At 40.2% G+C, this 13,829-nt stretch overlaps 1 protein-coding gene across 4 annotated transcripts in view; it reads right to left on the bottom strand.

The window, feature by feature from the left end:
- Positions 1 to 45: 45 nt before the first annotated feature.
- The window catches only part of PAK2 (p21 (RAC1) activated kinase 2), a 48,379-nt gene continuing 34,595 nt past the window's right edge, over positions 46 to 13,829 (bottom strand). For all 4 annotated transcript variants that reach the window (XM_030027392.2, XM_030027393.2, XM_041126492.1 and 1 more), the window contains 8 exons: positions 13,509 to 13,572; positions 12,662 to 12,710; positions 10,500 to 10,612; positions 9,846 to 9,963; positions 7,864 to 7,963; positions 5,019 to 5,215; positions 4,332 to 4,469; positions 46 to 3,837 (listed from right to left, as the gene is read on the bottom strand). In XM_030027392.2, the coding sequence (XP_029883252.1) occupies positions 3,751 to 3,837; positions 4,332 to 4,469; positions 5,019 to 5,215; positions 7,864 to 7,963; positions 9,846 to 9,963; positions 10,500 to 10,612; positions 12,662 to 12,710; positions 13,509 to 13,572 (866 nt within the window). In that variant the 3' untranslated portion in view covers positions 46 to 3,750. The remainder of the gene's footprint in view (positions 3,838 to 4,331; positions 4,470 to 5,018; positions 5,216 to 7,863; positions 7,964 to 9,845; positions 9,964 to 10,499; positions 10,613 to 12,661; positions 12,711 to 13,508; positions 13,573 to 13,829) is intronic.

A 13,829-nucleotide genomic window follows, 5' to 3' on the forward strand; every position in this document is an offset into this window, starting at 1 on the left:
AGAAGGTATAAGCTCATGACGGGCAAGGGGGGAAAAAAACCCAAATGTTTTTTAAAAGTTTATTTCTAGCCCTGAAAGAACAGTTATTAAACAAAGTCAACAAATACAGTAGTTAATATTGCAGTAACAATTAAATAACATAATGGGATTAAATTACACAAAAGGCAACATTAAAATCTGAACAGAGTTAAAAAAATAAAAAGAAAGCTTGCACCTACTTCCATTTCCATTGACAGCATCAGGAACAGAGGGAAAAATGGATCAGAGACATTTATTTATTCAGTTCCAGCTGGAGAGACCCTTAACAACCTTCCTGCTCCCTCCCCAGCACCATCCCCTCTGACAAAGGGACCCAGCCTCTCCCATCTGCTCTAGCCACACCTTTTGCACTGGAGAGCTGGGGGGGTAAGGGGAAGCCTACAATTAGTCTTGTTAACACCTAAGGCAGGTCAAAGTGCACATTCCCAGCCCCACGGTTGCTTTTAATGAGAAGTCCGGTTTATTCTACGATAACAAGAAAATCCCAGGAGTCACGCATTCCCTGCACACGTGCATCTCAGCCATAAGCTGCCCAGCTGCATATACCCAACTAACCACACCACTGTACGTTACACTTCTTATGTATCACACGCGTATTTGACCCTGACTCAGGATCTTATGCGAGATGTACAGGAATCCCAGCACTTTCAGACGCAATCCTTCCCTTCTCATCATCTACTCGAACTCTGGCTGGTCTCTGTCTCTCCTAGTGATACAGCAGAGTTGAACAGCCCTGCTGCAAGTCTTAAGGATGCTAATCTGCTCCCATCAGGGGGAAAAACAAACACAGCTTGCATTTTTTAATCTTGCAGACGCATCCAGCTGACATCGTTAGAAAAGCAATGCCCGATCAACTAAGACAAAACTGCACAGCATGGCAACCTTCTTGTGGCTCTCCTCTTCTGCCAGCTCCATCTCTAACCCCGATTTCTGGCAGCAGGGTGTGAGAAACCTTACCACATAACAATAAAGCTGCTGCGTGGGGAAGGGGAGATGGGGATACTTCTCAACCTCAGAGCTAAGCACCTTTCCAGGTCGCACAGCAAGCACCAAGATATGTTTTGGTAACTTCTGGATTGGGCCAAGTTTTGTGTGCCAACATGGCTGAAAGTTTGGAAATCATCTCCTAAGTAGACTAAATTGGACAAATTTTTTAACATGTGTTTTAAACCATTCTCATTCATCAATAAAAGTGAACTAATAAGTTAAAATTACTTATCATTTCTTGGTTTTCTATTTTTAAAAAACTAAATTTAATTGCAAGTTATCTTACTGTCTAGCTTGTGCCATCAAAAAAAAAGAAAAAAAAAAAGAAAGAAAGAAAGAAAGAAAGAAAAGCTCCCAGTTTAACCCTGGCACAAGGAGTTTCACAAAGTCCACTGCCAGCAATGGACAAAGAGGGAATCATTGGTATGACAGGGGTTTTCTTCTCAGCCAAGCCTCCTCACTACTTCATTTGATCAGGGAGCCAGACACACTCAAACCAGGGGCATCACCTACAGAGTCCAGAGCTCGTAACACATTTTGCCTGGGAAATGCATCTAAGATTTCCTTGCCTGGAATGAGACACTTCCTTGAATTTAAAACCATAACTACTCTTACGCTTACAGCTAGAGGGATTTATTCCTGTGATGAAGCAGTTAACATAATTTACCCAACGTCAATTTTTACTACCACGCAAGAGCAGAACACAAGCTGAACTGCAATACTGCAGTGCCCTACACAACAAGGCATCTTGTTGGTACCACGCCAATTCCTAGAAGCTAGTGAGTCACAGCAGCAGATGCTGTGAGACCTTAGCCCCGCCTCCCCTCCATCATCAATACAAAAAGCCCCCGCTGTTCTGGCCAGCCGCTCTCAGCTGGAAGTTGGTTTTGTCATACCTTGGCTACCAATCTCCAAAATGTAGTTATCTCTATTGCTATACAAATACTGAAATTATCTGAAAATGACTTCTATCTTCTGCCAGCAATGTTTGTAAAAGTGTGCAAAAATTTCTTATTCAGGGTCCTCTGTCCATAATCAGCCATAACCCTATCTGTCCCAGGTCCTGCCCCACTGGGAATGCAATAAAATCCCACTAAAGTAATGGTTGTTCTTTCACAGAATCATTTGGCACATTGTTACTACAGTTGGCTCTTCGTTAAACCGTTAGTGAAATTGAAATGCATAGACTGTAGCACTGGAAGAAGCCAGGGGCACAGGCTCTTCTACACTTGCCCCTGGTAACACCCCGAGAACTCAACCGCTCACGTTGCTCACTGTCCTTCAGAGGGAGGCACTTTTTCTTGCATTGAATGTTTGACTTCAGCCATTCTAGCTGGTACAATGTCTTTAGTGAGAAAGGATCGGTGTGACACATCACGTCTCCTCAGCCTCGAACTAGCCGGTCAAATAAGCCCCATGAACTTCTGACAGCACCGCTCTCCCCTCTCAGCTTTTGTCTTTTCAGAACAGCGCTTTGGCATTTCCAGGTGTTTATAATCTTCTGTTTGAATCATATTTAAAAAATCCTGTATCTTCAGTGTCCTCAGATGTGATTATTTGTTCTTCTGATTTCATTAGTACAAATGGAGCACATACAAAATTGGAAAAAATAGCTCTAATACTTAAACTCTGACAACTCCATAGGTTGATGCATTATTTGCTTGGGGAAAAAAATTACAACATATACAAAAATGTATTTGATACAAAGAAGGGAAATGTAAAATAAGAAAGTCAAAGGCACCAGCATAACTTCCAAAGCCCAAGTCAGAGCACAGATACAATACATGTTTTTGAACCACCCACCACACCAAGCACATTATCCCTTAAGCTTCTGGCCAGCAAGTCTAACAGGGGAAAAAAAAAAAAGAGCAGACAGGAAGACAGCTGGAATTTTTTTCTTGCCCTGACTATAGCTGATCATTTGATCATAAATAAAGTATCTGACCCCTACCTACACATCCATAAACCAACATCCAAAGACTTGACCAATCATTAAGTTTCTACAAAGAGGCCACATCTTTGATTAAAAGTCCACAGAGCACTGGCATATGAGAAACAGCTGAATACTTCTCTTCCCCCTCTCTCCATATTCATCTTAAAAAGTGAAAGACATCTCAATACATTACAATTTCTTAAGTAGCCAAGTTGTCAATTCTACAGTACAGTGACAGCTAATCCATAAAAGAAATGAAGGGCAATATGTACCTTCACATTTGTCACACTTGCCATAAATCTAGTCATATGGGAGCTTACTAGAACCATTTAAAAGTAAACAGGTAGAGGAGAGGAAGAGGGGAATGAAAGAGATCAGCAGGTAAAATTAGTACTGCTCTCTGAAAGCTTGAATCTGTCATTCAAGTATTGAGAGTACCCAGAAGGGTACAATGAATGGGAGCTGTTACAGCAAAGTCGTTAAAAACCCCTAAAACCCCAGGCACAGTAAGTGGCATCTCTGGGTTGTGTGGAAATTTAACAAAAAAAAAAAAAAAAAAAAAAAAAAGCCAGTAATTCAGTCCTCAATTCCTTCCGGACCCCAGACAGGGATCGCTAGAGTCACCACAATTTATTTTGGGTGTCTTCTGGATGAGAGTTTCTTCCCTTTTGCAGACATTTCCCACCCCCCCAGATCCCTTCCCTCCCCCAGAAGTGTAACAATTTCATATATTATAAAGATTTGTAAAATACAAACAAACAAACAAAAGGATGAAGGCTGTGGCAGTAATGTTAGCGGTTACTCTTCATTGCTTCTTTGGCTGCCAAGATCAGTGGTGTCAAGCTAGACAGAGGTTTGGCCAGTTTCAAGAAGGGATGCTGCCAGGAAGAGAGAAACACAGTAAATTAGTGAAAGACATAGTTTAAAAAGCCAGTAAAAGTCACATATCTACACAGACCTTTTCATTCTAAGATATGAAAAGCAATGTAAATGCTATCAATGCCCAGCTCCTGAAGGGACAGATCCAGAGCACCTCAAGCCTGGTAATCATTCCTCCTCGTCCCAAAAGAGCCTAGGCCTCTCCTTTTCCAATAATTCACTACAAAGAGGTTTCCTGCTCAAACATCTTCTCTCAGTCCCATTCTGCTCACTTCAATGGCTCTATTACAGTAAGTTCGTAAATTGCTGGATGCTTTAGCAGTGGCAGAATATTACAATGTTTGATGACTCTAGTTCCTACCAACTGCCCTCCACTACAGTCCTTCGAAGAAAACACAAAAAAGAGGGTGCCAGTCTACAGTGCAGTTTATCACAGGCTGACCTTACTTGTGGCTTCTGTTATCTCAGACTGTGAGAAGAAGCTGACTCTTACCTGTAGCAATTCTTTGGCTGATCCTCTTTTCTCTACATCCATCTCCAAACATCGGTTCAAGAAATCCCGGAAAATTGGGGACAGTTTCTCGGGGTTCTGCAGCTCTGGTGTGCCATTAGTTGCTATCAAATATAAAGCCTGTAAAATGAGGAATATTGTATAACCAAGCCAAATCTTTAGAAGATGCCAAACTGACCTGCCTAGAAGCAATCCCTTAGTCTAGATGAGAAAGGGCTCTGCAGCCTACTTCTCGTCTCCCTGATGAGATGAAAAACTGTAAAAATGCCACAGTTATAGGCAGTCATGACCTATTCTTGCTAGTAGCAAAATAAAGTTCAAAATCTTTTGGCAACAGAGACTTACCTTGGCAAAGATTCTGACAGAAGCAGCATTTTTCACAACCTAATGGATTTACTTTCCCTAACCCACCACAGAAGACTGAATTCAAAGTCCAATGTTTTAGTTACAAGCAGGTACTCATCTTCTAAACAGAAAAATTCGGAGTAGGGCTGACTGCAAATTCAAAACAGCTGGCTTCCTTTCGGAGGAATTTTCTTGCACTGCTGAAGCTTGTTGGTTTTTTCATTTCATTTTCTTTTTAATGTAGATATTATTAATGAACAATTACTGAAAACATTCATATGGTAAAAACCTGCAAACAGTTCTAGCCACATCTGGGCTTCTTACCCTCAGGGGGTTTTCATTGAGGTACGGGGGTTCTCCTTCCACCATCTCAATAGCCATGATGCCCAGAGACCAGATATCCACTTTAGGGCCATATGCTTTCCGTGTGACCACTTCAGGAGCCATCCAGTAAGGAGTTCCAACCATAGTGCTGCGCTTGCTCTGCTCTGGGGTGATCTGAGCACAGAAACCAAAGTCGGCTGTAGGATAACAGAATTTTAAAATGTTAAATTGGTGCACCCCAAGTAAGTGAGCTTCCTAGAAGACTTCTCTATTACTACACATATATTTTACTCCTCTACACTTGAGAGGGGCTTGGGGGGAATGTCTCCTCTTTCCCCCTCCTCTCCCCCCCGACTACATTCTCCATATTACAAAATCCAACGTGCAAGATAGATACAAAACCTGAAGGTGTTTAAGCAAGGCAGAATTCCGTGGAATGAAGATAAAGTTCTTTTTTTATTCCTCTGGGAAAGGGACAAAAGTATTACCCTGTAGAAGAACAGTATTTTGCCCAGTCCTTCCTTCAAGGATCCTAGACTGGTAACAGCCAAAAAAAGTAATCAAGCAGAACACAGAAGGCAAGTGTCCTGTGCATAGGATATTATACAGCCTGAACTAGAAAAAACAAATCTACAAACCGTGGCTTCTGCCCTGCTAAACAGATTTTATTTGTGCAGCTATTGAGTTCAACATTTCACAGCAATTTGGCCATTAAATACTGGTACTACAGCTGACAAGAGACATGAAAACAAGGCGTCAGATATGTGAAATGCTACCCCACTCAGCAGAAGGAACCTGGACAAACAAACCTTTCCACAAGATAACTACTGAGGAGAACAACCACACTCAAGAAAACGAGAAAAGTCACCTATTCCTATAGCCTTCAGGTGCAGCAGCAATGCATGTTCCATCATGTTACTTTATCCAGCTGCAGCACTCCCACTTCCCAGGCATGTAAAGCATCAATAAGAACACAGTTAAGGCAGGAGACAGATATTACCTTATCATTGACACTAAGTTTAAAAGAGAGAGAGAGAAAGAGAAAGAGAGAGAGAATTTAAAATTTCGAGTCGATTTAGAAAGCGTTATGCCAAGCAGTGCTAACAAAAGAGCCATGGTCATGAAAGTGCTAAGTTGTACCAAGAGTACAATTTTAAAAAGAACTACCCCCACCCTGACTTTTAAAAAACAAAAACAAAACAAAACAAAAAAAAAAACCCAAACAACAACAACAAAAAAATCAAACCTATAGAGTTACCAAGTTCCTCACCAGCACTTCTTGGCCTTTACCAAGGTGTCATACTCAACTCAAAGCACAGCTTATTTCAATGAACACACCAGAGAAGCAGCAGCAGTGTATGTCTCCTGACCTACCAACGAGGCCTTCAGCACCCTGCCACCAGCAAGGCAAGAAAAGACAGGCAAGATGTAGAACCCAGTTTCACCAACCAGTAGCGTGTGTGTAGGTACACAGTGGTGACAGGTAGACTGGTATCTCTTACTTCTCCTGTCACCAGTCTCCCAGAAGCCAGACTCCCCCAGAGAAGGGGAAAAGCCTGAAAAGAAGGTGCAGCTTCTTCCACCTAAACAAATGCTAGAAGCTCTATAATCACACAGCCAAAGAGCTTGTCTCAACACTGATTACAATACCTCCCCTTTATATAGGACATTTTTACAGCTGACTTCTGTTTTCTCCTGTCCTTCCTTCCTCCAATCTCCTGGGGCCGATGCTTCTTTACATAGGCTGCTAACCCTGTCCTTTTGCCACTCTGCTTTGCTTTGACAGCTCTTACATTTTTGAACCTTCTCCAGCTAACTCTTCTCAGCCACATCCTCTGCTGTAGCTATTCATTTACCTTCAGCCTCTGAATCCACAGTTGTGCATAAACACATCATACCCTTAAAAAAAATAAAACCTCCTATGCAAGCAAGCAGTGCATCCAACAATGCTGGTAAGCAAATCAGGTTGCTTGCAGTCTTTCTTCACACTCCATCTTATAAACAATATGAGACTGCAAACCATCTAGACTAAGGAGTAATGCTGAGATACATTTTCATGGCATTTCAAATTCCTACCCAACTGTAAAAATGCCATCCCTTAACTGTTTGGTCATTTTATGCTTTGCACATTCCTATATACCAAGAAGTCAGATAAAGCACCTCTCTTCTCAACAGTCCCGACAGCTTCTTCAAGTGGTTTCACGTTTTTCTATTGCCACACATTTACACACACCAGAAACTGACTTACTGTACAAAAGTCCATGCATGCATAACAATTACCTGAAAAGCAAGTAGTTTCTTTTGTCATTTCACAACTATGTTAGTGAAAGTGTGTTACACTTTCAGTCCAAGAAAAGGAGACCCAGTACAGGCACAGCATAAGACTAGACTGCAATATAAATTGTTAATAATGTACAATTTTCTTGTTAGTGACCTTCTCATGAAAAGGGCAAAACATTAAAAGCAAGTCATGACAACCTGAACAGACTAACAAAGCAACTGCAATTAGCTGCAACTTTTCTCTTGCAATCATTCGCATCTTTGCTTCATTGTATGGTGCCAGTTACTTCACATTTACCAGCATATTCATGTGGCAACAGGTTTGCTTCAACATCCTTCTGGTCTAACACATTCACAGCCTTAGTCTTAGGGCCCTCAGAATTTCAATATCTGCTACCTGTGAGTTATACATTTTACTACACAGAATGAATTTCTATTACTCATAGTCAATAAAAATTCACCTCAAATTTCCCTGCCAACTCTCCTTCTACCTATTTACACTCTCCAAGTCAAAATTTCCCGTGAAAGGGAAAACAGAACATTGAAACAATTGTCTGGTACTCACTTAGTTTAACTGATCCATCCATTCCTAACAGAACATTGTCACTCTTAATGTCTCTGTGGATGACCTGGTTGGCATGTAGGAACTCAAGCGCTTGCAAGCACTGGATGGGAGAAAAAAGAAATAAAAATATTCAGCATATGGAAATAGAATTTATGTATGCGAACACAAAGTCAAAAGCAATGCTTACACCCTCAGTCAGTGCTGAGTGCAAAAAAGTAACAGGTATTATTTAAAATAACCAGCAGAGGAAGCTCTTGTGCTAAAAAATACTCTCCAGATCTCATGAGGTCAAAAATCATTTAACCATGGATTTTCTCTGCTATCTTAACAAACCCATAAATTAAACTACTCATCACCCAGTCATTACCCAAGATGCTCTCAGAAATCGCAGACGTTAATTTTGATGCATCCCACAAATTCTACAGAGGAACCATACAGGATTAAGTGAGAGCATTTTAGCCTGAAGTCTCACCAAGAAGAATCAGTGAGACTTCATTCTCACTATGCAGGCAACTTCTCCTACAGTGAAGGCTGTAAAATATCTTCACTATGAAAGTCACTAATACTGGTTTTGCACTGGTTTTAGATTAAAATCTTTCAGACTAAGTTTCTGCCTAAAAACATAATGAAATTTACTTTTGCTATTTGAGAATAAAAGGCAAATAAAATTGTAAGATTCTTCTCTTTTAATACAACCAGATTGTTTACCATTTGCAACTTGGCACAGATATAGTCCCCAGTGGGTTTTTTGTGTCTTCATTTGCTTTAGCAAAGTGGCACTAATTTGTAGAATGAAGCATACCTAATATACAAGGCAGCAGAGTTTTGATGAAGTACAATAGTTCAATATTAGACTTTTTCCTCAGAAGAGTTAATTACCGTTACAGTAAATAGTTACTTTCAGTTCTCTGCTTCCAGCTTCAGTTTCTCTGGAAACCATTACCTGTCCATACAAGTTAGTGTACAAGTTTGCTTTCCATCCCCTCCCTTTGGGTGAGTCATCAAAAGCAGATGTCATGCTGACGTAGTCAAATGGGGTTTTTAAAAGGCTACGTTTCTCCTGCACAGCAGATAATACAATTACTTCTCCTTCTGCCATAATAAATCAAGCCTGAGCTGGATGCTGGCACTCTGACTCAGGGCAGAAACCACTGATAAGTTCTGACATCAGCTATTTTTAAGTCTTCCATTTGAAATCTTACTGCAATCTTAAAATTATTCCAACGACAATCTTGTGGAGAATTATTTTTCAGTGAAATCCATAAAGAAAGCTTAACTGTCACACAACTATAGACTTCACACACTATGAAAACTACTAAAATGAGAAAGGTATAGTCTGCATCAAGTTCATCTTTATTTTAGTACATGTTTCTTAAAGTATTCCTGTTTCATCAGATCCACTTCCAGACTCAAAGCCAACGGAGTTCCCCTTTTTCCTTCTGGAAAACTCAGGCTTTCAGGCTTTTTTCTTTTTCTTTTTCTTTTTTTAAAAATATGTTTACATCTCTACTTTCTACATTACCTATACATGAATACTCAGTTTTCTTTTTGGTGCCTTTGAATATTCTTCATTAGTCACAGTTAAAAAAAGACATTCTTTCCAGCTGCTAAACTTCTTTGTTGCTCTTTCTTGATTCAGTCCACATTATTAATATCTTTGTTAAAACTGTCAGCAGGACTAGGCAATCCAGGTACCAAACCCAAAACCTTTATCTGCTCCATCACCTAACATTCCCAAACATCCAGCTCAAAAACTGCCATAGCTCTTTTGTGTTATAACTTGCAAACCCACAATTTTCTGAGTTAAACTCATTTTGTTATTTTCTGTAATTTTAACATTGATTTCTGCTCTCAGCATCATTCATTCTTCACTCAATGGCTCCAACAGCAATTGTTGCAATTAGTCCTAACCTAAGTATACCATAAAACCTAGGGGAATAGAGTGCACCTTCATTCCTCCACCCGTCAACTGTAATACTTACCTCTCTGCAAACAGCAGCAATCTGTGCTTCATCCATACATGTTTCTGTGACCACATCTGTTAGTGAGCCTCCAGCTAGATACTCCATCACCACAAACAATTCATCTCCTACAAGGTAACTACAAACAGAAAACAAAAAGCATGTCCATTTGCCATCAAGAGATGGAGAACTGAAAAATGACTGATAAGAGCTGGTCAATGAAATGATTCATAAACACTTCAAGACAAACAGTAAAGAAAGTTAATCTCTGGAAGGTAGCCTGAAATGTAAATGCTGACAATAAAAGCTGTGTGCTTCTTACTACCTGAAAGGGCAGGATAACACCCTATGTATCTCATGCACAACACAAGCATTGCTCCAGCTGTGCTCTTGTCCATCACTGATCCCCAACTACATGTAGCACTGCATTCATGACTTCAAGAAGAAGCCTTCTTACTGAATCATCAAGACCATTCCCTGTAACAGATGACTTTGGTTTTGGGTGGGGTTTTTTTGTTTGTTTTGATTTGGTTTTTTTAAGACAACAGTCTAAATACAGTCTCATTTGCTTATAAGACCCTTAGGTACAGGAAATCCAGGTCTTTGTAAGTATATCAAGTTATAACCTCTTGAAACTCTTGGGGATGAAGGAATCAGCCAGCTGTCTGCATTTACCTGTCCAGGAAGTTGACTATGTTGGGGTTCTTTAGCTCCTTCATTACCAAGATCTCATTAATAATCAACTCCTTCTTGGGCTGTTTCTGCAAGTTTATCTGTTTAATAGCAACCTGAATAGGACAAAATAAAACAGCAATCACTCAAACCTGAGTATCAAAACCTTTCAGTCATTCTTAATACAGTGAAAAGTTAGAAGAAATTCTGTAACAGGATTAAAGGAGTTTAGCACAGCTTGCAGCTGGCAAGTTATTTATTTATTAGCACACAACTTAAAAGAATGTAACTGGATGAGTGTGCAACTTGCACCCATAGCCAACATCATCCTCTTGCAGCTGAAAAGATCCACAAATAATAACAAAGGCCAGAACAGACAGCAAAGGAAACATTCAGGAGATAAAAAGATACTTGCCCAATTTCACACCAACAGGCCTAAAGCAGAAGAGAATCATGTAGCAACTAAGAGAGAAAGTATAAGCTTTCCAATGCAAGGCAAGGCAATTCGTTTTTCTAAATTCTAACAAAATTAGTGTTTGGGTATAAGGAATGCTGGGAGGCAGAAGGAATTCCTCTCAAAGCAATTAAGCCGATGAACTATCCCAGAGAGAGAAGGGAAGATAAGACCTATCTTGTCCAGGAAATAAGCTAACCAGGACAAGTATTCCAGACTTTAAAATGGAGAAGAATTGTCCCAGTTATCTTAGCTACAACACTCTGAGGAGGCATTTTGGAGTTTTACAAGATAACCTACCCATGAGGCCAAAACCAACCACAAGAACCAATATAATCTTGTAGAAATGATCATTATCATATGGCCAAGGGCATTAAAAGAAGAGAATTTGTGGCACAGAATCACAAAATAACTAAGATTGGAGGGGACCTCTGGAGGTCATCCGGTCCAATCCCTTCCTTAAAGTACAGCCAACATGGAGCAGGTTGCTGAAGGTCTTGTGCAACTGAGTTTTGAATGGAGATCTCAATGAGCAAATACTCTACAACCTCTCTGGGTTCCTGCCCCATGTTTGATCATCCTGAATGTAAGGGAAAAATTTCTAGTATCTAACCAGAATTTCCCTTATGGCAATTTTTGTCTGTTACCTGTTCTCCTGTCATTGTGTAGCTATAAGAGGAGTCTAGCTCCATATTCTCTACACCTTCCCATTAGGGCACTGAAAATAGCAATAAAATCCTCCCTAGGCCTTCTCTTCTTACCGCTGAACAGACCCAATTCTATCCTCAGACATTAAGCACTGAGGAAGCCAGAGTACTGCATCCGTTTAATGCATGAAGACTGCAAGCAATCAACTGTTAACCCACCTGCCTGACAAGACACAGAGGAGGTCTAAAAAGGAACTGGATTACAAATTTTACTCTGCAGTCAGTATGAGGACATGAAGTACTGCAGTATGTAGGAAGCAAATTAAGTGACAACGTATTGAGATGATTGAAAGGCTTGCATTTTATGAGGATGCTCCATTACAGTACTGGTAAATGTGGTTACTGTTGAAAGGGCAATTACTTATCAGTGACCTAAGGAATGGCTACTTGTGGATATTTAAAGGAAAATTAAGGAAATGTGAATTTAAAGAGAAGCAAGTAATTCCTAAAATTTTAGTCCCAGGAACCAGAGATGACCACTGGATGACAAGCATGCAGAGTATTGCTGATGTCATCAATTTCACCAAGTGGGTTTGGAGACACCAAGGAGTAAAAGCAAAGAGCAGGATGTGGAGAAGGCATTCTAACTACAACAAAGAATCATGCAGGCAAGCTGTATCCATACAGATAGGTGCATCCATCACCTCTACCAAGACAGGACTATAAAAGAAGTGTGCAGAGACTAAACAAAGTTTTATTTCTGAAAATGCAGGACACCATGGCGCACAATTCTTGAACGATAAACAGTTTTTAAAATCCATTTCTGGAACACCTCACTCCCTCTGCTTTTCACTGGAAAGACAAAACTATTTTTAGCTTTCATCATCTGATTACTACAGAATAAGGCACACACTGTTACAAATGACTATGACAAACATTATTCTGAGAGATGATGGCAAAGATGGGAGCCACAGAAAGAAATCTAGTCAAATCATTTCGGCCACCTACAGAAGAACATTTATACAGAAAAAATATTTTCATTGCAATGAACCCAGAAATCTTACCTCCTGCCCCGTTGCCACATCAATAGCTGTGAAAACTGTACCTGAAGCCCTGTGAAGAAAAAGAAAAAATGTTACAGCCAGTTGCATCTCTCTGTGTAACAAACATGCACACGAACAGACAAATCACAAACACAAAATTGTGTCAGTTTTCGACGTTGCAAGAGCTGTATCAAAAAGAAGGCTATTAAAAGTAAGTAGTATCATAGAAATGCCAGTCAGTTCACACAAAACAAACTAATCACAAATACGCTCTCTTCTGACACCAACTACGCCTCCTGCATTCAGGATGTCTAAGCCCCCAGCACTTGTGCTGCTCCCTATGATCAGATAGCTGAGCAGCCCTTTCTGTAGTAGGTATTACTTTTCATTTTCCCCCAGGGGAAGCCTGCCCACAACACACACAGACCTATTTGGAAAGTATAATGTAGGAATTAGACATACGTATAACCAAAGCTGGAAAAGCTAGAACTTGTATATACTTTTTTCTCAGAAGGATTCAGAGGACCACTAGAAGAATAATAACTTAGTCAAGGCATTATTGTTAGCTTAGCACACAGAAAGCCTTCTGACGTGCCTCATGCTATTCAGCAGTCATATTACAAAATGGATGAATGCATCTTACTGGGAGAGGAGAGGAACAGATACACCCACAGAGAAGTTAGAGAGCTACACTTTTGCAGTAAAAGCCAATTCAAAATTTCCACCATCGTCTGTTTATCACTGCTTAATACAGCCAACATTACTGCCTGCTTCAGTAAGTGATGGCTACATCATAGTATCAGATAGAGAACAGTACACTGCTTTTAACACTGTCTCACTGGGAATAAAAGTTGGGGTGAATACTTACCCCTGCCCGATTTTTTCATATCTGGTGTATTTTTTCTTGGGATCTCCTATGCTCACAATAGTGCCTAAAAAAAACAATCAAAAAAAGTCAGTCCTGCTGTCCCCCTTTAGTAGGGCTGGCCTGGCCAAGATACCTCCAAGAGTGGGTCAGCTCAAGTAGTAACGGCTGATGCATGAACAGCCAAAGCTTCCTGATTCAGTTCCAGTCACAAATGGCACAACTTCAGACAATCATATTAACGAGACAGATCATGCTATTTCCCCTAGTATCTCAATTTAATGATAGTCTTCTGTGTAGCAAAACCCAGTATGAGGTTATAAA

Source organism: Aquila chrysaetos, chromosome 10 (assembly GCF_900496995.4).
Source record: "Aquila chrysaetos chrysaetos chromosome 10, bAquChr1.4, whole genome shotgun sequence".
In the NCBI taxonomy this organism is placed as follows: domain Eukaryota; kingdom Metazoa; phylum Chordata; class Aves; order Accipitriformes; family Accipitridae; genus Aquila; species Aquila chrysaetos.